Below are 22,814 nucleotides of genomic sequence, written 5' to 3' on the forward strand. Positions count from 1 at the left end.
TCTCTGCAGAACTGATATTGCTACAGTATTCTGTGAAGAGTCCTTTTGGCCAAGCAAGGGGGAGTGCCCCCCACACACACACAAACAGAGGGATGCTCCACTGCCCTAGTCATGAGTTGTCCATCCCATTGTCACAAAAGCTTTCGGCTCCCATAAAGTGAACGTGCATCACTGAACTTGGTCAAAAGGCTTAAAGGGGGGGGGGGGGAGATCAAAGCTTATACAGCCAACCTGATCCTGATCACACCTACCAGCAGAAGGAAAATCCCAGTATGTAAGTTCAATGTCACTCACTTCCAAGTGTATCCATTGTCTGTTTTTTATATACACTTATAAACCAACACCAAAATGGTAACACAGTACATATTAATGCCCTGCATCATACTGCAAGCACACTGTGTGTTAGGTTTCTACTGAAAAAGAATTCTTATTCTTTTCAATGCAAACGCTTGTGTGCATATTTGCACAAAATAGCACAAAATATGCCCGTGTGCATCAATTAAACAAGGTTGCATTGGAAGCAACCTTGCATACTTATATCATCTTTTCTGGAAGTATTTAACTACCTGCCTTATTCCATAAGTAATTCTGGAGGAACACCTAAAGTTCATGGAAAGCTCTATCCTAACGTGTACACAATACAGATTATAGTATTTAACAATGCAGCATGGAGCTCTATGTGGGGTGAGATGTTTGAAAGGTGGGGAGGGGGAAAATTACACAGGAAGTGTTTCAGACACCCCCTCCCCCCCCCGGAACCTGTGAGCCATTTCAAGTGGAGGATCTGTACTTGAGCTTCCTCCGTCTAGCCGGGGCCTGCGACGTATTGCAAACGGTCCGTAGGGTGTGCAGATCAGAATCGGTGCATAACACCCCGGCGAGCATCGTCCTCCTTCCAAGAAAGTAGTCTGGCTTGCATTGCATTGCAACCTTTAAAAAAAAAATCCTGCAAACGAGCGTGACGCTTCCTTGGCAACAATGGCTTAGAAAAAAATGTGGGTGGATAGTTTAAAAAAAAAAAAGCAATCGGATTGCAGTCTACAACTAAATCCTGCAAAAAAAGGGGTGCGTGGGTGGGAGCCAGGCCGCCCCGGGTAAACATCCCCGCGGGGAGAGCCCCCACTTGCAAGCGAGCCAGGCCGGCCTTACCTCCTCTCCGTGCAAAGCCGTCCGAGTGTCACCGTCGCCACGGGTCAGCATCCGGCCCATCAAAAGCCCTCCATGGTGGCGGCTCCGGGGCCCGGGAAGAAGAGAAGCCCGCCCGCTCTCCCGCTCGCTGGCTCGGCGCTTGCTTTGTTACTTCCCCGCTCGGCCCATGTCAGAGGGGGAAGGCCAGGCGGCCGCCGGGGGTGCGGGTGCTGCTCCTGGTGCCGCCACCGCCGCCGGCCGAGGGCATGGCTCTCTCCCCACCACCCTCTGTGGGGCCCCCCCTCCGTCCAAGGGGAGCCAGAAGGAGCCGGCCCGGCGGCGGCTGGGTAGCGGGGGGGTGGGTGGGGGGGTGGATGATCGGAGGCGGCCCCTTCTTCCCGGTCCCAGCCGAGAAGAGCGCCAAGGGGAGGAGGAGGAGGAGGCGGGGAGAGGGAGGGAGGGAGGAGGGAGGGTGAAAGCAAAAAAAAAAAAAAAAAAAAAAAAGGGAGGGGGGTGCAAAACAAAAACAAGCCCCGGAGAGTGAAGCGGGGAGGAAAAGCCGCTTCCCGGGGGAGGTGGGAGCAGGGGAAGGAAAGAAGAGCCGGCCGCGGAGCCGCCTCCTCCTCCTCCTCTTCTTCTTCTTCCCCGGGACGGGCGCCGGGCTCCGCCTTCTGTTGCGCGCAGAGGAGGAGGAGGAAGAAGAAGAAGAGGAAGGGGGGATGGGTTTGGGGCTGGGGAGGAGAGTTTTCTTTCCCTCCCTACCCCCCGGGGTCTCCTGAGGCCACTGGCCCCGGGCTTCCCGTCGTGGGAATGTATACGGTCCAGCCAAGAAAGATGGACCAGGAGTAGTAACCGAATAGTAGCGCTGGAGTAGGAGGAGTAGGGATCCCGGGCCTTCCTGACAGCCCTCGACGCGCCTTTATCCCGGCTTTTTGTGTGGTGTTGGAGGGGGGGGGTCGTCCCTGGGTTGCTGGAGGTGTTGGACGCCGCCCGGGAGGGGTGACTGCTCCTGGTGCCGCCACCGCCGCCGGCCGAGGGCAAGGCGAGGAGAACGGAGGCGAAAGGAGAAGAAGACCTGGATGGGGTGACCGGTGTATGGGGTGGTTTGGACAAGCTTTTGGGTGGGTGGAGAAAAGGGGGGGGAAACGCCGGGTAAGGGGGTGGTTGCACGATTTGCACGCCCAGTGGGCACCTCCACAACAGGGTGCCTCTGGATGAAAAGAATAAAGAGATGAAGGATGCCAGGAAGGGCTCCTGTCTCCTTTGTGTGCCCTTCTCTCTCTCCCCCCCCCCCCCCCACTTACCAATTATTTTGGGTTTATTCATTTTCTTTTGGTAGCTCAGTTTAGAAACATTTAAGTCAAGGACTGTGCTTGGCAGCGGATCTTGGTGAAATGATGTGGAAGAAGAGGAAAAAGGCAGACACCCACCCACCCACCCATTCATTCCATGCTAGAATACAGGTTGCTCTGGCCTGGCAGGAGATTCAGGAATGACAAAAGGGAATATTTTTTCTCTCAACCCAGTCCCTGATTTCAGGTACTCTGGAACCCTCTGATGGTGTGGTGGCTACTAATTCAAAATGGCAGCTTGAAAAGTGGATTGCACAAATAGAAGAAGAATGGCTCTTGTCGATGGCCGAGGGTCCCCAGTCGCAGGAGCCACCGTTGTGTTCTCAGAAGCCGTAGGTTACAAAACGGCAATGGCTAAGGACCGATGTTGGAAAATAACTGATCTTCATGGCAGGCGGGCTTTCCTGTGGCATCCAGATAGCCCCTGTGGGAAACAGGATGAATAGCAGGTGAGAGTAGGTGTATTGGGTACATAGATCTCTGTAGATTAAGGATCCAGCATTTGTTGCATCCCTCACTGCTTATTATGATGGCTAAGGCAGTGGGCAGTAGAGTCCGACAGTATCTAAAAGGCCATGGGGGTCCTCCAGCCCTTCTGTGCGGATGAATTAATACTGTTCGGTTGGAATCCGTTGGACTGCAAGGAGAACAAACCTATCCATTTTGAAGGAAATCAACCCTGAGTGCTCACTGGAAGGACAGATCCTGAAGCTGAGGTTCCAATACTTTGGCCATCTCATGAGAAGAGAAGACTCCCTGGAAAAGCCCCTGATGTTGGGAAATGTGAAGGCAAGAGGAGAAGGGGATGACAGAGGACGAGATGGTTGGACAGTGTCACTGAAGCTACCAACATGGATTTGACCCAACTCCAGGAGGCAGTGGAAGACAGGAGGGCCTGGAATGCTCTGGTCCATGGGGCCACGAAGAGTCGGACACAACTTAACAACTAAACAACAACAACAAATAATTTCAAAGAGCAATGACAATCATTTAAGAGATCAGTGTCATACGCATTCATAATGACTGTGTATTCCACATTTAACTAGAGCAAGATACATCTCTGAAAAAATAGGAAGTAAATCTTTCTATGAAGAGATTGTACGTATTATAAAATGAAAGGCTGTATATATTTTTATTCCTGGCCTAAACAGATTAAAGTAAACAAGATCATTTATTTCTGTGTTACTGAATGCTACTGAAATGACAAAATAATTATTATTTCATCATACAAGGTGTAGATATTTTAATTTCTAAATAGATTAGGGTAAACAGGGTGATTTTAGATACACGTCACTAAATGCTAAAGAAATGACAAATAATTATAAGTACATAATAGACATTCCACACTAAACAGGAAAGCACCCTGTCATATGACTCTGTACACACTTGAAAACATGCTAAGCATTTTGTTATGTGCTGACTGGTCTTGTTAAAGCTATTGCCTGACTGTTGTTTTTGTCCATTCATTAATAAATATGTTGCTTGACATGACAGAAGAGTCAATTTTTGTCATGCTGAAGTTTAACGTATATCATATAAAATAGATCAGTATTGGTTGAGTTTTGCTACTGAAACAAGTTGTATGCGTTTGGTTGATGGAAGTGATTTCAAATAACGAAAGCAATGTTTTATACTGTTCCACCCGAAGAGCCCTTTGTGCATAGTGTTGAGAAGGAACTTATTTCTTCATTCAAGGGTATGCGGAAGGATCAGGTGCAATTTGCAGGCAGCTGCAAGCTGTGACATATTTCAGTGCTCTGTCTCCCTTCCTGCGCCCGGTTCAAAGGAGAGCCGACTGCGCATGTGTTCTAGTGAGTCAGTTCCTGCAGGCAAACAAATTGGATGTGGGAGGAGAAGGAAAATAGCCGAGATGTCAGAATCATCTGTAGTTTAATGTTGAATTTATTGAAAATATCTGTGAGATGTTTTGATGTCAACGAGATGTGAGATGTTTTGCACTGTCACAGTGCTTGGTCTGGCTAGTATTCTTAGAATTTTCTTGTGCATGCATTGGGTGGTGGGGGTGTTAAAAGCACAAATTATATTTTGTTATGGATTTGTTCTCTTCTGTATACAGTTAAGACTAATGTAAGCAACTTTTAATATTTTAGTACAGTATTTTTGTCCTTTTTCTCGTAGAAAGATATCAAAAAACTATATTGATGACGGTATGTGTGCCATTAACATGCTCATTCTTTAAAAGAGATTCTGCTTTAGAACTATGGCTGCTCTGTAGAATGCTGTGGACAGATCTACAGGTTTGTATAAAATATTCTGTATAGGCAGTGTGATGTTCAGAATGCATAAATGGTTTTTTTTTTGTCTCTTCCTTTCCTCCAACCCTTCCCTTCTCTGCTACTTTGTGTAATAATTTACTCACCACCTCATCCCTGGTCTCATGGTTGGCCTTAAAAAGCATTTACCCTAGTATGGAATTTGGACTTTGTTTATTGGTGAGCACAGCTGCCTCCACCTTCTAGAAGTAATGAGAAATGTGTGCAAGGTTTCTAGCTTTGAATACTTAAAGGAGAAATGGCAAACCTTTGGTCCTTCAGATGTATTTGGATGATGATGATGATGATGATGATGATATAGATATAATAATAATAATAATAATAATAATAATAATAATAATAATAATAATAATAATAATAATAATTAAAATTAAAATTAAAATTAAAATTAAAATTAAAATTAAAATTAAAATTAAAATTAAAATTAAAATTAAAATTAAAAACAACAACTGCAGAGCTGGAAGGGGCACTATGGATCATTGAGTCCAACCCTGTTGAGGAGGAACAGTGGGGGATTGAACTCCCAACCTCTGGCTACCTAAACCACTGAGCTAACCAGCAAATTACACAATCCCTTACCATTGGAAATTCTGGTTGTTGCAGTCCAAGACAGCTCAAAGGCTACAGTTTCCTGCCTCTTGTTTAAAGTTGGAAGGGGAAATCTGTGACCCTCCAAAGGTCAATGAACTATTTTTCACCTGTGGCCATGGTGCCATGAGTTGATGTGAGGTGGAATTCAACAAAATCTCAAGGGCCAGAGATTTCCCAGCCCTAGTCTAACATATCTGCTGGTTTTAATGTTCCTTAGTACAATTCCAAAACTTAGGTGGCTTGTTCTAAACTAGATCCTTAAGAAACAACTAGTAGCAAACTACTAGCAATAGCAAACTACTTTTCCATATGCTAATCCTTACGTAGCCCAAACTGAACAATTCATATCCAGCAGTGTGTAGCAGCAGGCTTCCCAAAGCCCTACGGTTTATGGGGGACACAGATTTCCTGTGTATCATCTCTTGCAAGGATCCTTAACCTTTCCTGGTTCATAAAAGCAACCAGGGAGGACTGGTGAAGTGGGCACAGTGATTGGCGAATGCCTCTCAACAGGAAATAGTTAGCTCTTCTACGCCAGGCCCTCCTGTCCCCTTCTCCTCTTGCCTTCACACTTTGCCAACATCAGGGTCTTTTCCAGGGAGTCTTCTCATGAGATGGCCAAAGTATTGGAGCCTCAGTTTCAGGATCTGTCCTTCCAGTGAGCACTCAGGGCTTATTGTGGCTTACAAAGTCTTAATAAACTCATGTTTTTGCAGTCCCACAAAAGCAACAAAAATAGGATGTTTACCAAGCCTTTTTGGGGGAACACCACATCCGGCTGATGGTTGGTTGTGGGATATGTCTTATGCAAGATAAATGTAAGACAGTAAAGAATAGCAACTGTTCAAAGTTCTGCAGGGTCCATCCATCACTTTTCAACCAAAGTACAGTGGACCCTCTACTTATGGAATTAATTCGTATTGGAATGGTGGCTGCAGGTCGAAAAGTCTGTAGGTCGAGTTTCCATTGACCTACAATGCATTGTAGGTCAATGGAAGGCTAAAAGATATGACGCTGGAAGATGGGCCCCTCAGGTCGGAAGGCGTCCAACATGCTACTGAGGAAGAGCGGAGGACAAGTACAAGTAGCTCCAGAGCTAATGAAGTGGTTGGGCCAAAGCCGAAAGGACGCTCAGCTGTGGACGTGCCTGGAAGGGAAAGGAAAATCCAATGCTGCAAAGAAGAATACTGCATAGGAACCTGGAATGTAAGATCTATGAACGTTGGGAAGCTGGAGGTGGTCAAACAGGAGATGGCAAGAATAAACATCGACATCCTGGGCATCAGTGAACTAAAATGGACAGGAATGGGCGAATTCAGCTCAGATGATTATCATATCTACTATTGTGGGCAAGAATCCCGTAGAAGGAATGGAGTAGCCCTCATAGTCAACAAAAGAGTGGGAAAAGCTGTAATGGGATACAATCTCAAAAATGATAGAATGATGTCAATACAAATCCAAGGAAGACCATTCAACATCACAATAATCCAAGTTTATGCACCAACCAGCATTGCTGAGGAGACTGAAATTGAACAATTCTATGAAGATTTACAACACCTTCTAGAACTGACACCAAAGAAAGACGTTCTTCTCATTCTAGGGGACTGGAATGCTAAAGTAGGGAGCCAAGAGATAAAAGGAACAACAGGGAAGTTTGGCCTTGGAGTTCAGAACGAAGCAGGACAAAGGCTAATAGAGTTTTGTCAAGAGAATAAGCTGGTCATCACAAACACTCTTTTCCAACAACACAAGAGGCGACTCTATACATGGAAATCACCAGATGGGCAATATCGAAATCAGATTGATTATATTCTCTGCAGCCAAAGATGGAGAAGCTCTATACAGTCAGCAAAAACAAGACCTGGAGCTGACTGCGGTTCTGATCATCAGCTTCTCATAGCAAAATTCAAGCTTAGACTGAAGAGATTAGGAAAAACCACTGGGCCACTCAGGTATAATCTAAACCAAATCCCTTATGAATACACAGTGGAAGTAAAGAACAGATTTAAAGAACTAGATTTGGTGGACAGAGTGCCTGAAGAACTTTGGATAGAGGCTCGTAACATTGTCCAGGAGGCAGCAACGAAAACCATCCCAAAGAAAAGGAAATGCAAGAAAGCAAAGTGGCTGTCCAACGAGGCCTTAGAAATAGCAGAGAGGAGAAGGGAAGCAAAATGCAAGGGAGATAGGGAAAGCTACAGAAAGTTGAATGCAGACTTCCAAAGAATAGCAAGGAGAGACAAGAGGGCCTTCTTAAATGAACAATGCAAAGAAATAGAGGAAGATAACAGAAAAGGAAAGACCAGAGATCTGTTCAGGAAAATTGGACATATTAGAGGAACATTTTGCGCAAAGATGAACATGATAAAAGACAAAAATGGGAGGGACCTAACAGAAGCAGAAGACGTCAAGACGAGGTGGCAAGAATACACAGAGGAATTATATCAGAAAGATTTGGATATCCCGGACAACCCAGACAATGTAGTTGCTGACCTTGAGCCAGACATCCTGGAGAGCGAAGTCAAGTGGGCCTTAGAAAGCCTGGCTAACAACAAGGCCAGTGGAGGTGATGGCATTCCAGCTGAACTATTTAAAATCTTGAAAGATGATGCTGTTAAGGTGCTACATTCAATATGCCAGCAAGTTTGGAAAACTCAACAGTGGCCAGAGGATTGGAAAAGATCAGTCTACATCCCAATCCCAAAGAAAGGCAGTGCCAAAGAATGCTCCAACTACCGTACAATTGCACTCATTTCGCACGCTAGCAAGGTTATGCTCAAAATCCTACAAGGTAGGCTTCAGCAGTATGTGGACCGAGAACTCCCAGAAGTACAAGCTGGATTCCGAAGAGGCAGAGGAACTCGAGACCAAATTGCTAACTTGCGCTGGATTATGGAGAAAGCCAGAGAGTTCCAGAAAAATATCTACTTCTGCTTCATTGACTATGCGAAAGCCTTTGACTGTGTGGACCACAGCAAACTATGGCAAGTTCTTAAAGAAATGGGAGTGCCTGACCACTTTATCTGTCTCCTGAGAAACCTATATGTGGGACAGGAGGCAACAGTTAGAACTGGTCATGGAACAACTGAGTGGTTCAAAATTGGGAAAGGAGTACGGCAAGGCTGTATATTGTCCCCCAGCTTATTTAACTTATATGCGGAATACATCATGCGGAAGGCTAGACTGGAAGAAACCCAAGCCGGAATTAAGATTGCCGGAAGAAATATCAACAACCTCCGATATGCAGATGATACCACTCTGATGGCAGAAAGTGAGGAGGAATTAAAGAACCTTGTAATGAAAGTGAAAGAGGAGAGTGCAAAAAACGGTCTGAAACTCAACATCAAAAAAACTAAGATCATGGCCACTGGTCCCATCACCTCCTGGGAAATAGAAGGGGAAGATATGGAGGCAGTGTCAAATTTTATCTTCCTGGGCTCCATGATCACTGCAGATGGAGACAGCAGCCCTGAAATTAAAAGGCGCCTCCTTCTTGGGAGGAAAGCGATGACAAATCTTGACAGCATCTTGAAAAGCAGAGACATCACCTTGCCAACAAAAGTCCGAATAGTCAAAGCTATGGTTTTTCCTGTCGTGATGTATGGAAGTGAGAGCTGGACCATAAAGAAAGCAGACCGCCGAAGAATTGATGCCTTTGAATTGTGGTGCTGGAGGAGGCTCTTGAGAATCCCCTGGACTGCAAGGAGAACAAACCTATCAGTTCTAAAGGAAATCAGCCCTGAATGCTCACTTGAAGGACAGATCCTGAAGCTGAGGCTCCAGTACTTTGGCCATCTCATGAGAAGAAAAGAGTCCTTGGAAAAAACCTTGATGTTAGGAAGGTGTGATGGCAAGAGGAGAAGGGGACGACCGAGGATGAGATGGCTGGACAGTGTCTGCGAAGCAACCAACATGAACCTGACACAACTCCGGGAGGCAGTAGAAGACAGGAGGTCCTGGCGTGCTCTGGTCCATGGGGTCACGAAGAGTCGGACACGACTAAACGACTAAACACACACACACAATGCATTGAAAACCTATTAATCCCGTAACCGGCCGTTTTTGTTCCATTTTTGTTCCATTTTGGTTTTTTTCTGGTCTGTAGGTCGATTCTCCGGCTGTAAGTCGAAGCTAAATTTTGCAGCCAGAGAAGTCTGTAACTCGAAAAGTCTGTAAGTGGAGCTGTCTGTAAGTCGAAGGTCCACTGTATCTAACACTGTGCTGATTTTATTAGTCTTGGTGAAGGATTTATTGTTTGAAACATAATTGTTGCAAACTGATAAACTGAGAACATGAAACAGAAGTGTGCAGAAGCTAAAACAAGTGAGCAAACAAAATGATGCATGTAAGCAATGCCTGTCTTTAAAGGCTAGTCTTCAAACATGTACATTTGACAATCAACTGTATTTGTTGCAATATATTTTGTTCTCAGTTTCTGTAGAAGGGTAACTAGTTTTGAAGTTCAGAGTGTAAAATATTTCTTTTGGTTAGAGAGAACATAAATTATTTTAACAAAGCCAACAGAATGGGCCAAACTACCTAATGCATTTAATTATATTTAATTACTGTTTTCTACATTTAGTTGTGCTGCATCACAGAGACAACGAATGCAAGCCAAGTACAGGGTGCGTCAAAGCAGTTAAGTCTTAGCCCTACAGACAGGTAGATTCATGCTTAACTTCCCTACAGGGTATACTTCAGATTCCTGTGATTGCATGCACAGGCACATGGCTGAGGTCTGAAAAATTCACGGTGAAGTGCAAAATATATAAGTTGATGATGAACCTAGCCCGGGGATCTGTGACATTCTTGTTTTAAAGAGGAAATTAAAATATCAAAGTGTCTTGTTATTTTTATTGACACAGTCTGTGCTGGGGGAGGGGAGAGGACGTGCTGGGGCCTTCCCTGGGTCAGAGGTCGCCAATGAGAGGGGACTTACAGGCCCGGGAGGGGGGGTCGCTTAAGGCGCCGGTTAGCATCAATGGGGCATGGGACTCCCCTGAATGTGGTTGGGGAGGGTTTCTCATGAGACCTTCGGCTTCAAACCCGATACTGCACTACCATAGGCCCCTCTGCTTGGGAACAACAAGAATTAAAGTTACCTGTTTAATAAAGTGTGGCCCTAATTAATCCAACACTTATGTCTTGCCTCTTTATTCCGAGGTGGGGGGGGGGACAAAGGGCACAATACAGGTAATGTGCTTGATTCATAGCTATCCTCCAACAACCTACTGCATGACAAGTACCCCCACGCATGGATAACCCCCACTGCACCCCCATTCACGGATGCTGGCGGCGGCAGCCCCCCCCCATCCTTGGAAGAATGGTCTTCAACAAAACCGGTCCCTGGCATTAAAACAGTTGGGGACCACTGCTCTAAACCAAGAACTGGCAAATTAAAACTCCCTACCACAGTTCTTGGGGGAGGGGAATGCATGTTTGCTTGGTGCATGCATGTGCGCTCCCCCCCCAAAGAGTAGCAGAGACTTTTTAATTGCCAGCTAGGAAAGGACTGACAGTTATTAATTTTCTTATGCTAAGCAACAAGATTTCAGCTATTGCACAGGTAATTCCCTCTTGTTACAAAAGCAGATGTTTTCTCTAGATAGACTCTTATCCAGACAGACTCTTGTCCTGACAGATGCTTCTTCACGTTAAAAAAAAGGATCTCTCATTGCAGATCTTCCTTTTGCCTAGCTCAAATAGCAACTGAGGTCTAGTTTGGGTGTAAAGGAAAATGGGTTGGGGATATACTCGGAAAAAGACTGTATGTATGTATGTACAGTGGTGCCCTACATAGCGACGTTAATCCATTCCAGGATTAACGTCGCTATCCGGATTCTTCGCTATGCGGGGGGGGGGAACCCATAGGAACGCATTAAACTCCGTTTAATGTGTTCCTATTGGGGAAAAACTCACCAGTAAGCGAAGAATCCCCCATCCGGCCGCCTTGGTAAGCGAGGTGCGAAAATGCTGCGGCCAGCCGTTTTCTCCCAGTTGGGCGGCACCGAAGCCAGTGCCGCCCAGCTGGGGGGAGAAGGTTCAGAGCGCCCGCGCTGGACGCTTCCCCGGAGGTTGAGGTTGCTCTGAAGAGCTGGGCGGCGCAGGCTTCAGAGCAACCTCCGGGGAAGCGTTGACTTGTATAAACAAAAATGACTTGTATAAACAAAAATGAAAATAAATATGTAAATGTAAGTTTCTAATCTGCCCTATGTCAGCAAATCTCATGGTGAGATATAATGAATAAAAGAAAAATCCAAAACAACTAAACACTTTAAAACAGTTTAAGAATTCAATGGCCACAACTGCTCTCTCAGAGGAGGGGGGGAAGTATCATATCCAGAGTGACTCCTATCATATCATAGCACATCAAGCCCTACTCTGGTTTAAAATGATACCCAGTCTGCTTTTTCTGCTTCCGATTTACGGGTACTTCACCGTTTCAGGAAGTACAGTGCTGACTCTTTTTACCAGGGATGTCGGAGAGTCTTTGGCTCCAAGTCCGAGTCCCTTTTCAAAACAAACTCCCCCCCCCCAGAAAAAAAGGAAGGGGTGGGTGGGCTTCAAGTTGCCAGTTGAATCATTGAAAAAAACATCTGAGTCAAGTCACCACTGTGACCTAAGTCTGACTTGACAGTGCGTCCCACGACTCAATTCGCCATCTGTCATGAGTGCAGCCGAAGGTCTGGTGTGGCTGAAGAGAATGCCGAGCAATTAGAAATACAAACACCTGAATCGCCTCCAGATTCTCCTTCCCCAATAGACAGGCTTCGGGCCAGGCTTCGGGGAAGACTTGTGACAAAAAGGTCAGAGGATCACTTGAAGGCTGCCCGCAGAAACATCCGATCAACTAGCCCTGAGTTCTGACAGGAAAAAAAAGGCTTCCAGCAGTTCAAGGGGCTGTTTTACTATATAAACAGCTCTCAGACGGCTGAAAATCCGTGGAAGCAACAAGTCAAACCTCTGGCTTGGATCCATGCTGCTGTCAACCTTGAACCTTGTTCTCTGGACCCTTGGCTTTGGACTCTGACCCTGGACTATGTTGTGCGTTTTGTCTTTGAACTCTGACCCTGGACTACGTTGTGTGAGTTGGCTTTGGTATTTGGATATTGGCTCTGCATTCCCTGAATTCCTGACATAGGACTGGCTTATCGGACTCTGCTATTGTAAACCCCGGGAACGTGACACCATCCTTGCTTTTTGCCCACCAGTCCTTTGCCTACCCCTTCTCTTCCCTTCCTCTTCTATTCGCCACCTTATTTAAGGGTGGCTAAGTAAAAGTAAAGGTTCCCCTTGACATTAGTCCAGTCTTGTCCGACTCTAGGGCGCGATGCTCATCCCCGTCTCCAAGCTGCAGAGCCAGCATTTGTCCGAAGACAGTTTCCGTGGTCACGTGGCCAGCGTGACTAGACACGGAACGCCGTTTACCTTCCCACCGAGGTGGTCCCTATTTATTTACTCACATTTTTACATGCTTTCAAACCGCTAGGTTGGCATGAGCTGGGACAAGCGACGGGGGCTCACTCCGTCACGTGGATTCGATCTTACAATGGCTGGTCTTCTGACCTTGCAGCACAGAGGCATCTGCAGTTTAACCCGCAGCGCCACCACATCTCCCTAAGGGTGGTTACTAAAGATAAAACAGAAGGAGCCATTTGTTATTCAGGACACACTATACTGAGCCTCCAGTGAGCTCAGGATCCAAGTCTGAATTGACCCCTGCCCACCTTTTCTCACCTCTCCTGTTCACCAACACACCACCATGACTGCACCATATCTTCAGTGTTTTTTCTCCTTTGGGCACCCCATTTCATAGGCAGGTGCATGACTCCCTTTTTTCAAAACCTGTAATTAAATCACATAGCCATATCCACATCCACACATAAGTACATTTTTTTAAAAAATCACAGGTTAAGAGCAGGGAGTGGTGTTCCTATCCCGTGATGTCGCAACCCATCCCCTGACAGGTTCACACCCACCAACAATGGACTAAAACAAAAAAGTCCTGCAACTTTGGTTTGAGTTACAACCGACCTTGCACCTGTTTGCAACTAACACACAGTAAATACATTTCCTCTAGATTAAATGTGTCAAATGGAAGGGGAAAAATACAGTAAACTGAAGACTGGGAACCAAGCCAGTATTACATGAGGTTCAAAATACTTTGGTGAGCACCTTGTTTTAAGTTGGTGCCCAAATGAGGGCAATGTCGGCACCAAACAGCCCTCAATAGGGAGAGAATTTCTAACCCACACTATTATACAGCCTCCTGGCCCCGGGATCCCTCTGGTGTGGAGATGCTGGGGCCAAAGACCCCAGCTGTCCAGAGGATGTATTGCTCCCAATGTAGCACCCAGATTATACTCTGCACCCATCAGATGTTAATGATTGGACAAGGACTCCTTCAAATATCATTGTGGCTGGGTAGAGTTCGTTGACCTTTTGCACGCTGTATTTTTGAGAGCTGAGAGCCAAGTTTTGTTGAGCTTCACACTTTCCTCTTTTCTTTTCTTTTTTTGAAGTTCTGCTGGTGCTTGTGGATTTCAATGATTCCCTGTGCAGTCTGACATAATGATTGCTGCTATTGTCCAGTATTTCAGTATTTTGAAATAGAATTTCATGGCCAGCTTGTTTTAGGGCATGTTCAGCTGCTGCAGATTTTTCTGGTTGTTTTAGTCTGCAGTGTCTCTCATGTTCTTTGATTCTGGTGTGGCTGCTTCGTTTTGTGGTTCCAATATATACCTGGCCACAACTGCAAGGTATCCGGTATACTCCCGCAGTGGTGTCTAGCTTTTGCATATTGCATTAGTTGCAGTCTCTCCATTGTCATCAGCCCCACATGGAGCCTGTTGCAGTGATATAAAGCTGGAAGGTAGCAGCACCTGAACTATTGTGGCTAGGTTGTCCCTGTCCAAAGATAGTTGTAGATGGAGGGCCAACCACTTGGGACAGAGGGCATGAAACCCCATCCAAAACTGGCTGCCTATCAAAGTCTCAAACATGGGAACCACAGAGCCTCCATCTTGTCAAGATTCAACATGAATTTACTGGTCTTCATCCAGTTCATTAGTGCATATACAGTACTGTACATTGTTCAGCAAATGCAGAGCTGCTCCCAACTCTGATGACAAAATAGAAGATATACATTATATATATGTATAAACTAATTGTGTTGGCCATTGAAGTTTTCAACACTAGCAAAGAGAGAAAATCCACTACAGCACCTTTGGAAGCAAGCAGGTTGGAGTACAAGACAGGCAGTTGTGACATTTCCAAACTACGTAGGTTTCTGTCTGGTTTCAGGAACTGTGTCGTTAGGAGATTTGCTACCTTTGACCATGGCGTCCGGTCTCCATCAGTCTTGTGAACTTCAGTCTGATTTCTGGAGGGTCAAAGTTTATGGGATTGCCGGCGAGTAGATAGCAGAGTTATTCGCAGTCTTGGAACAACACAGCCAATATATTGCATCATCCACCAAAGGATCATGAAGATCATTTAGCCGGATTTTAAAAGGTCTTGCTTGAATGCCTCCATGCCATACATAGTAGTGAAATAAATGTTTCTGCATCATGTTTTGTTTGTTTGAATATGAAGGGTTGTGTTGTCACTGAAACTAACTGTTGTTGCAGCCACTGAACCGAAAGTTAAAGAGATATTGGTCTACAGTTGGCAAATACAGGCATATAAAACTGAAGTCATGATTACTCAGACCTTTTATCCCATCAAAAAAAATCACTTAAGTACTTGAGCAAGACTAAGTCTTTTGTTCTGTTGGGCATATGATACGTATTTATTAACTGTTGCTGGGGAAACTGTTCTTCTAAACTGACTGCTCAGCTCATAATTCTTTCTTCTATCTGTTCCTTGTATAGCCTGATAAGGAATGAGAAATGCATGGCCCACAGTGACTTTTTTTAAGTCCCAAGAATGTACTTGCCCTGTATTAAACACAGAGAGGCCCGGCATCCCCAAAGGGAACAGATCCAAACAGATTTAGCACACTGGAGTCTTGAGATGGTTTCAGCAGAGAGAGGCGAAGGGGTAAATTCTTTTCTACACACATTATGTCTATTGTATATTGTTTTCTGTACATTAGAGAACAGATGCAAAGGGGTGTACAATCACTCGAGAATTTCAGTTGTGAGGCAAGCCTTCCTTCAGGGAGCAAATTTGGAACACAAATTTAGAGATGGCAGATCTTGCCAAAAAGGAAAAACAACAGTCAGCTAGTGGGTCTTTGCTTCTTTTAGCAAAGCAGACAAAACTAAGTTTGTGCATTCTGTACCTATGTAGATGGAAGCATTTTCACCAGCTGCTCAAAAAGAAGCCTTAATATACTCTTTATACTTGATGCCTCCCCACTAACACCAGTACTGACTTTGGTGACAGCTGACTAAAGTAGAGCTTAGAAATGTTATTTAAAAAAAAAAAAAAAATAAACTCAGAGAGTTCTCCAACCAGCAGTGGCCATGCTGGGAGAAGAATTCTGAGACCTGTAACTTTTCCAAGTCCTGATAATTGTAATTTATTGTAGAATTGCTAGTCATGTAGCTGAACCAGCATCGTGCCACATAAAAAACAAGAGGTATCACCAGACTTGAGCAGGAGAATCCCATGGTTTGAAGAAATATTAAAAATATTTAGAGGAAAAATACTAACTCTTGTGACTGTAGCCTCTACAAGAAATTTTTTGAAGCAAACAATTTCTTGTTACCCAATGAGGCACAATATTTAGAAACACTGCAAACCTTACTAGGGGATGAAGGCGCACTAAAGGTTAACAAAATGGAAATCTTGGTAATACAATAAAGAAAAATTGAATGTCAAAAACAGAACTTAGAAAGTTCTTCTAAAAATAATTGCAGTTGCAATTCCAAGGACCCCTTACCTACTTTACTTACCATTATAGTTATAATTTCTGAAAGGTAACTACCACCATTTCAAAAGGAATTACAGCAATTACTTTCAGTTGCTTTTTATAAAAAGGAGTACTATAAGCCACTGGTCTCTACATATCTATCTTGTCTTGACCTCAATGCCCATTGGTTTGACCTGACACTTGAACCATGTGTGTTGAGATGTTCTGTGGTTCCCATTCCTGACAATTCTAACTACCTAGTTTTCTTATTTAAGTTTTTTTTTTTTCCCCTGCTCTTTATCCATGATTGTTGGAGCTGGAACTCTTCCCATGTATCGGAACCAGCATACTAATCTTAAAAAGGTTTTCCTGCTATATTTTTTGCAATTTGGCATATGTGTGCATGTATGCACAGGGAAAGCCTCTTGGTGGCAGCTGCTGTATTAACAGTCACACACCTGGACTACCATTACAATGTGGTAATCTTCCTCCATCATATCCCGAGGCAACACGAGGTATCTATAGAAGCAATTAAAAATATATAATTATACCACAGAAGAAGTGAAGTTATTCCTCGTAACATTGATAACTGAAATTACCCCTCATTAAGTTGCTTTAATTATAAGGAAAAGGAATTAAAACAAGCAATTTATTTTTAAAAAGTTATCTCAGAATTCTATCATGAACCATTTAATGATGATGTGATCCTTGCTGTTTATCAGCTGGTGGTCATTCTTACCGATTAGCTTCCTCACACTTCTGAATCAAGGCTTTTCTCTTGGGTGCAACAAACAAAGAAAGGAGGGTGAGAGGCGCATATGTCGATTACTGGATGCAATAAAAGCGGAGCAATGCAGAAGAATGCATGCAAGCAGGTGGGCAGGAAGCGAGGCATATTAGAAGGCCCAACTTTTGCATCCTTAGTAAACAGCCCTGATGAGAGCTGACAGCTGTGACAGACTTTTGGCCAAGAGTGACTGTAACTATTATACAGGCTGAGCATATTAAAACAGCCCTTTTGAGGATATAAAATAAACTGGGAACAGAATATGGAAACAGTCCTTTTTTTAGACTAGAACCCCCAGCATGGTTGGGGAATTCTGAGAGCTGCAGTCCAAAAAAGCAAAGTTATGCTCTGACCGGAGAGACATATTTTGCTGGACTTAGTGGGACAAACGCACAAACTTTGACCATGCAAGTGGGCGTTTTGAAAGTAGATGTGGAAGCCTCAAGGTCTATTATTCTGCACACAGGAAAAGCAAAGTAAATAGTTATTGAAGTGTCTCATGTTGATTTTATAAAAATTATTGGTTTAGTGATTCCTCTCTTTAATGGCATAGGGGACGTGGTGGCGCTGAATGTTAAACCACGGAAGCCTCTGTGCTGCAATGTCAGAAGACCAGCAGTTGTAAGATCGAATCCATGCAATGGAGTGAGCACCCGTCGCTTGTCCCAGCTCCTGCCAACCTAGCAGTTCGAAAGCATGTAAAATGCAAGTTGATAAATAGGTACCACCACGGTGGGAAGGTAATGGCGTTCTGTGTCTAGTTGTGCTGGCCACGTGACCACAGAAACTGTCTATGGACAAACGCTGGCTCTGTGGCTTGGAGAAGGGGATGAGCACCGCCCCCTAGAGTCGGACACGACTGGACTAAATGTCAAAGGGAACCTTTACCTTTACCTCTTTAATGGCTTATGTCTCTGAGGAACAGAACTGCCAAAGGGATTATCAATGTTTAAAAGCACATGCATATTGTCTCTTGGCCGAACTGGATTTAAAATTATGAGACACTGAGATAGAGTGTGTGTGAGATGAATCAGGACATTTTGTTTCCCGAGGCAATGCCACCACCCTATATCATGATGCATAGTGCCCAAAGCCAGTCTAATGGTTTTAGTATATGAGGCAAAATACTGTATTCCGTAATTCCTGACCATATATATTCAATAACAGCAACTTAAATAAACAATCAATTTGCTGCCCGTTTATGACATACTGTACAAGATCAAGTGCCTGAGGCAGTTTTCTCACTCTTGCTTAAATATAGGGCACTGCCACTGGGACAGGAGAAGACAGACACACACATAATAAAAGCAGAGTGTCTGTTGGCTGGGCAAAGTGATTCTGGGAGTCATCGTCCAGAAATTTTACTGGTACAAAGTCCACAAGAGCCAAAGATCTGGGCCTGGTTCTTGAGCTGTGAAACTCAGCCTGGCCCTGCTCATATTTTTGCATGGTGGCTGCCAACGTTCCCAGAAGAAAAAGCAGATGAGAAAACTGAAGCCCAACCAAATATCCTTGTTATACTTGAATATTGCACAGCAGGATTTTTCAAATCATCTGTGATACAAACTGGCAATCTTTTTTTCAGTGCACCAGGGAGCAGCGTAGGGCCGCCAGCTTGTGTGGTATTGGGGGGAAATGTTATTTTACACATTTTCTCAATTTCTGTGGAGAGAAAAGACTATACAACTACCATGTTATCCATAAGGTCAATTATAAAATTGCAAGCAAACATACTCTTCCATATAACAAAGGTAACTTGTTTGACTGGTGGAAGCATCTGAGCATATATCCATCAGAGGAACTCTGCATTTGAGATCTGTTTACTGTGCATATGTCTGGAGCTTCTGGCTGTGCTGTTGGTCTCGAAAGAAGGCCAATTAAGTCATTCTTATTTTTCTTCTTTTATTCTTGCCATCTTGGGACTCTTTGCTTTAAATTAACTGTTAAAATCATAAATTTATATTACATTTTATATCATTTTGTTTTAATGTAAAACTGTATATTTTAAATGTTTTTATCTTCTAAATTGTGAGCCGCCCAGAGTAGACTATGTCTAGATGGGCGGCATATAAATGCAATAAATAAATAAATAAATAATTAAATAACTGTGTCTCACACCTTCTTACCCCACACAATGGAGTGTTGAAACATATGAACTGGGTTACTATGGCATATCAATGTCAGGTTTCCAGAAACATATTTATTTCCTGGCAGCTCCGTGGAGGCCAGCAACTCCAGTCCACAGGTCACCCCTTTAAGAAGCACTGATGTTCTGAAAAAATGCCAAAAGATGCAGCAGTGGCATTTTAAAATATTAATTAAATTATGTGTTTATATATACAAATGTGCCCAAGGATTGCTTTGTTAAACATGTTTAGAAACACCAATATAGATGGAGGAGGGGGAATAATTATGGCAATGTTTGCAAGATTGATATTTGCAAGAAACTGGAAGAGTAAGAAACCATTTACCATGGAGGAGGAATGGTATAAGAAAATGTGGAGGATTGCTATTAGTGTTAAATTAACATGTGAATTAAAAGTCAGGAAAGCAATATTGAATGTAAACTATTTTAAACATACTGTATATGACTTGTGTTTTAAGAAGATGTGCTTGAGAAAGGAAATACTCCAGACCAAGAGTTGCTTTACTTTTGGAGAGAAACAAGACACACTGTATGAAGTCAAAGCTGATTATATCCTGTGTGTGGAGGGATACATCTAATGTGTATTGTATGAATTTAATAGTTGTATTTTTTTTCTCTTTTTCTTCATATTTTCCCTTTGGTTTTTTTTTGTAATAATAATTTAAAAGCGAGAGAGAAGTGCTGATGTATATTCTTACGTTATGAAAGCCAGCTTCCGTTTTCCATAGTCAATATCTCCTGGCTGTGGCTGTAGAGATTTCACCTTGGAAAGCGGGTATAGAAGTATTTTAAATATATTAAATTACATATATAAATGCTTGGAACAGTACAGTGGGGTCTTAACTTGAGAACTTAATCCGTATTGGAAGGCGGTTCTCAAGACAAAAAGTCTGTAGGTCAAGTCTCCATTGACCTACAGTGCATTGAAAACCGATTAATCCCGTAACAGGCCGTTTTTGTTCCATTTTGGTTTTTTTCTGGTCTGTAAGTCAATTCTCAGGCTGCAAGTCAAATCTAAATTTTGCGGCCAGAGAAGTCTGTAACTCAAAAAGTCTGTAAGTCAAGCCGTCTGTAAGTCAAGGGTCCACTGTATATATAAAAATTACCTTCAGTATTTATGTACTGCACAGTAACAAATATTTGTGTGTGTATTTGTGTGTATATGAATGTGTACACACACAGAGAGAGACATAGGCACATAGCTGTGTATGTGTATGTATCTGTGGCCACTTTCAGCCTCCCAAGACTTTGTCAGTTTTGCCAGGTCTGCAATATGCCACCCTGAAAAATAAATGTTAGCATAAAATTTCCAGTCGCAGCCTCAGAGTGATGAAATTGGCATAGAAAGGCTATGTTGCCCCCAACAGCCCTGTTTTTATGCCCCAAAGAGCTTTTCTTTTAAATAAAAGAACAAGTGACCATTCAGATACACATTTTTGAACACATGCATATATGTACATGGATACAAAGGGAGTTGATTTGTATAAAATCCTATAATTATAATTTAAGTTGCATTCTGCAGTGTTTTATTTCTGTATGGTTCTAGAAAGAATTTGTCTTCCATAGTTAAAAATATAACAACTGTAAGAGTACAAACCTGACTGATACTGTCTTGTTAAGAAATTTAAGGTTTTTTTTTCAAAATCATTTGGAAAAAAAAAACTCCAAATGACAAACCATACCAATACTTAAAAAGAAAAAAAAGGGAAAAACCTCTAGAGGCTTTTATGCAAATTGATAGTAATGCTGTGCTGTTGAGACAAGCTGTGGAGTTAGTGAAACATACAGTTCACTTTCAGACAATTTAACTTGCATAGAAGGCAGATAGCCACTAGAAAAGCAGAAAAGAGGATTGTTCTGGCATTTGCCTTGCTGAATCCTACGGATCTGAAAAGAAATGACATTAATGGAATTTTACACATCAGTCACCAAGAAGAGCGCACTTGAACCTTTCTATTTGTTTTGTTACAGGTGGAGCGAAATGACAGCCTAGCTCTACATGTGTTTACTGAGAAGTCAATCCCACACTTTTCAACTAGATTTATTCCTAGATTCTTATTTTGTAAGACACCAAACTCAGTATACCAAAATATTTTCTAAACTTGGCAAGAACCATTTCTAAAAATATAAACAAAAAAAAGGGAATTCATTAAAGGTAAACGTTGGGATTTTAGCAGTCTGAATCTTTGGAGCCTGGACACAATAAAGTAATTTCAGTGTGTCTCCTGTCTTGAATATGTTAAGAAAATCACTCTGTAACTCATTATGCTACACATTTGATTCTAAAAAAGTAGTTCTTAGCATATATGTATGATTTCACCTCCACCACGATGCTTTTAAAGGTACAATTGCATGGAAAGATGGAAAACATTACTTTTGGGGAGACTACACAGCATCAGATGAGGTATTTTGGGAGATGCAGTCTAGAAAATTAATTTTGTCAGTTTCTGATCTAAAAGACCCTGGGTGGGAGTCTGAAGGTTGTTCTGGGTATAAAGAGAGATCTCAGGTGAGGGAAAAGGTGTGCTGTCGGATGCAAATTCCAGTTCTGCTGTGCTTTTCTGCCATGGATGCTCTGGCACCAAGTATTGAAAAGGACATGTAGAGACAAATTGAGGGAAGACTTATATTCATCCAGTCTCCTGATGCTACAGGAGACTATTCCAGCCCTGCAAGATGGCACTGGAAACAATGGAAGGGAAGATTTTAAAAGGTGTGCCATAGTAAAAAAAAAAACAAAAAAACTGCTGTTTCTCTCTTGTCCTGCCTTTTCTTTTGCCTGGCAGGACTCTGGATTTTGTGCTTCTTCTGCCAAAGAGTTTCTCTCCCCCGGCGCCACTTGATTGTTCTTTCCAAAAATAAACAGGAAGATAAAGGTTCAGAGAAGAGTCACCTGTACTCTTCATTATAACAAAGTCCCAATGTTCAAAAATTCCTAGCTATAGCATGTAATCAGAAGAGAGCCAAGGTGGTGTAGTTCAATTTATTTATTCAATTATATTTTTATCCTGTCCAACTAGTGGCAATGCTACTACAGGCAGTGTAGCGGTTAGAGACTCAACAAAAACTGGGTTCAAATTGCCACCGGGCCATGTAACTCACTAGGTGATGTTGGACTGTTCATACTCTCTTAGACTGACTTCACAGAATTGCTCTGAAGATAAAGCAAGGAGGAGGAGAGCCATGAATGCCACTTTGAGCTTACTGGAGAAACGGCAGGGTATGGGTGTAAGAAATAAATAGGAGAAATAAAGACACGGGCAGTACAGTACAGTCTTAACCCAGAGCTGCACTTTTTACAGTGGGTCTGGAAGGGGCAGAAGCCTATTGTGCTAGCAATTGGCTGGGAAGAAGAAACCCCTTCTGCTGGCTATTGTCGAGGATCTGCCAGGCTATGATCAGCCAACAGAAGAGCCAAAATAGGGTTAGAGAAGGATGAGAAAGGAGCTGAGTTGTGCCAGATCCAAACCTCCACTAGCCCAGGGACGTAGTTGCTACGGCAGCACAAATTTAGGCCAAGTAAATTCTAATACTGCAAGATTAAGAGATGCTGGGATTCAGCACAGCCTTAGTTGTTCCGGGTCTTAGACATCTTGACGAGTTAGGATTGTGCCCTACATCTGCAGCATATGGCTTTCCATGTCTCCAAATGTTAACA

At 43.2% G+C, this 22,814-nt stretch overlaps 1 protein-coding gene across 2 annotated transcripts in view; it reads right to left on the reverse strand.

Moving 5' to 3' along the window:
- The window catches only part of CCNI (cyclin I), a 59,716-nt gene extending 58,364 nt beyond the window's left edge, over window positions 1–1,352 (reverse strand). The window contains exon 1 of one of the 2 annotated variants that reach the window (XM_020805213.3): window positions 1,150–1,352. In XM_020805213.3, coding sequence (XP_020660872.3) covers window positions 1,150–1,209 — 60 coding nt within the window. In that variant the 5' untranslated portion in view covers window positions 1,210–1,352. The remainder of the gene's footprint in view (window positions 1–1,149) is intronic. The other variant, XM_020805211.3, reaches the window with a different exon arrangement.
- Window positions 1,353–22,814: the final 21,462 nt, after the last annotated feature.

Source organism: Pogona vitticeps, chromosome 5 (genome assembly GCF_051106095.1).
Source record: "Pogona vitticeps strain Pit_001003342236 chromosome 5, PviZW2.1, whole genome shotgun sequence".
NCBI classification, from domain to species: domain Eukaryota; kingdom Metazoa; phylum Chordata; class Lepidosauria; order Squamata; family Agamidae; genus Pogona; species Pogona vitticeps.